The sequence below is a fragment of the Nicotiana sylvestris genome, chromosome 7 (assembly GCF_000393655.2).
Source record: "Nicotiana sylvestris chromosome 7, ASM39365v2, whole genome shotgun sequence".
NCBI lineage: Eukaryota > Viridiplantae > Streptophyta > Magnoliopsida > Solanales > Solanaceae > Nicotiana > Nicotiana sylvestris.
The window spans coordinates 102,370,044-102,372,386 of NC_091063.1; the positions used below are offsets into that span (position 1 = coordinate 102,370,044).

The 2,343-nt window shown below is 43.9% G+C and overlaps 1 protein-coding gene across 1 annotated transcript; it reads right to left on the reverse strand.

Moving 5' to 3' along the window:
• Positions 1-1,011: 1,011 nt before the first annotated feature.
• Positions 1,012-1,728, reverse strand: LOC138873536 (uncharacterized). The gene has a single exon (XM_070152005.1). The coding sequence runs from the start codon at positions 1,726-1,728 to the stop codon at positions 1,012-1,014; it is 717 nt and encodes a 238-aa protein (XP_070008106.1).
• Positions 1,729-2,343: the final 615 nt, after the last annotated feature.

Below are 2,343 nucleotides of genomic sequence, written 5' to 3' on the forward strand. Positions count from 1 at the left end.
CATTTGGGGTAAAACCCGATCGAAGGGAAAAAGAGCGCAACGCATGCTTTAAAACCCAAGGTTTTCGAGTTGAAGGGCGCTTCGGCGTCTCCCATCGAACACTTGTAAGAAATTAGTATGAGACATAAAGTAAAAAGGGAGAAGGTTATACCTTAGCAATAATAGCATTTGAGCATCGATATGTTCTAATTGCTTAGAAGTTGCTCTCCCTACATGATGCCAAGTTTGTAGGACCCTTTGCCTACTACTCCGAGGACACGGTACGGTCCTTCCCAGCTTGGTCCTAGATTCCCTTCATTTAGGTTTTGAGTGTTGAGGGTGATCTTTCTTAGGACTAAGTCCCCAACTCCGAAGTATCGGAGGTTTGTTCTCCTATTATAATATCTCTCGATTCACTATTTTTGGGCAGCTATTCGGACTAGTGCAGCCTCTCGCTTTTCATCTAGTAGCTCGAGGGTTGTAGTCATGGCTTTGCTATTTGAGTCCTCGGTGGCATGTCGGAATCTAGTGCTTGGCTCTCCGACCTCGACTAGTATCAAGGTCTTGGACCTATATACCAAAGAGAACGGTGTCTCTTTTGTGCTTAACTTCGAAGTTGTTCGGTATGCCCATAGTACTTCAGGCAATACCTCTCTCCATTTCCCCTTGGCATTTTCTAACCTCTTTTTCAAGTTTTGGATGATGGTCTTGTTTGTGGACTCGGCTTGTCCATTTGCACATAAGTGATAGGGTGTTGATAGTATCCTCTTGATTTTATGGTCTTTGATAAAAACTCATCACCTTGCTGCCTATGAACTGCTTCTCATTATCACATGCAATCTCGGAGGGGATCCTAAATCGGCATATGATGTGGTCCTAGATGAAGTCAATGACTTCTTTTTCTATTATATTCTTGAAGGCCTGTGCTTCCACCCATTTCAAGAAATAGTCATCCATAAACAGAATAAATCTAGCATTACCTGGCGTCGTTGGCAAAGGGCCGATGATGTCCATCCCCTATTTCATGAACGGTCATGGTGACAAAACTGAGTGTAGTTGTTCACCGGGTTGGTGAATCATTGGCGCAAACCTTTGGCATTTGTCACACCTCCGAATGAATTCCTTGGTGTCCTTCTCCATGTTGTCCCAATAGTAGCCTGCTCTGATCACCTTTCGAACCAAAGAGTCGGCGCCGGAATGATTTCCACAAGTGCCCTTATGGATTTCTCGAAGTACATAATCGGTGTCCTCCGGTCCCAAGCATACTGCTAGAGGTCTATCGAAGGTCCTTCTATATATTGTTCCATTCTCGTCGAGAGAAAATCGAGCTGGTTTGGCTCGAAGGGCCCTTGATACTTTTGGGTTTGTCGGTAGCTTCCCGTTTCTCAAATAGTCGATGTATTTATTCCTCCAATCCCATGTTAGACTTGCTGAGTTAATCTCGGCGTGGCCTTCAATCACTGACTTGGATAACTGTACAACAGTCCTCAAGAGTATGTCATCCTCTTTGATGGAAGACCTTAGGTTTGCGAATACATCAGCCTCGATGTTCTGATCTCGAGGAATGTGAACCAAAGTCCATTCTTTGAAGTGATGCAATATGACCTGAAGTTTGTCTAAGTATCTTTGCATCCTGTCTTCTCGAACCTCAAAGCTCCATTTTACTTGGTTAACTACCAGAAGGGAGTTGCATTTTGCTTCAACGACTTTTGCTCCTAGGCTCTTAGCCAGCTCGAGACCTGCAATCATAGCCTCATACTCGACCTCGTTGTTAGTAAATTTTGAAGTTTTTATAGATTGCCTAATTATGCCGCCCGTAGGCGATTTCAGAATGATGCCAAGCCCGGACCCTTTCACGTTCGAGGCACCATCAATGAAAAGGGTCCATACTCCCGATGATGTGCTTGTTTTTAGCAAGAGTTCTTTCTCTACCTCGGGCACGAGGGCAGGCAAAAAGTCGGCCATGAAGTCTGCCATAATTTGGGACTTGATAGCTATTCGGGGTTGATACTCGATATCATACCCTCCGAGCTCGATGGCCCATTTGGCCAATCTGCTCGATAATTCAGGTTTGTGCAAGATGTTTTAAAGAGGGTATGTCGTTAAAATACATATATGATGGCATAGAAAATAAGGTTTTAATTTCCGAGATGCACTTATTAATGCAAGAGCTAATTTTTCTAAGTGTGGATTTCAGCATCTCCTAGAGTCTGACTTACGTAATAAACAGGAAATTGCGTACCTTGTTCTTCTCGAACCAACACATCACTTACCGCTACTTCAGATACCGCCAGATACAAGTACAACGTTTCATCTTCCTTTGGGGTGTGGAGCAAAGGCGGACTTGAGAGATACCGCTTTAAT

Bases quoted from the DNA above. Each gene is read 5' to 3' on its own strand.
- LOC138873536 (XM_070152005.1), bottom strand. From the start codon at position 1,728: ATGATTGCAGGTCTCGAGCTGGCTAAGAGCCTAGGAGCAAAAGTCGTT.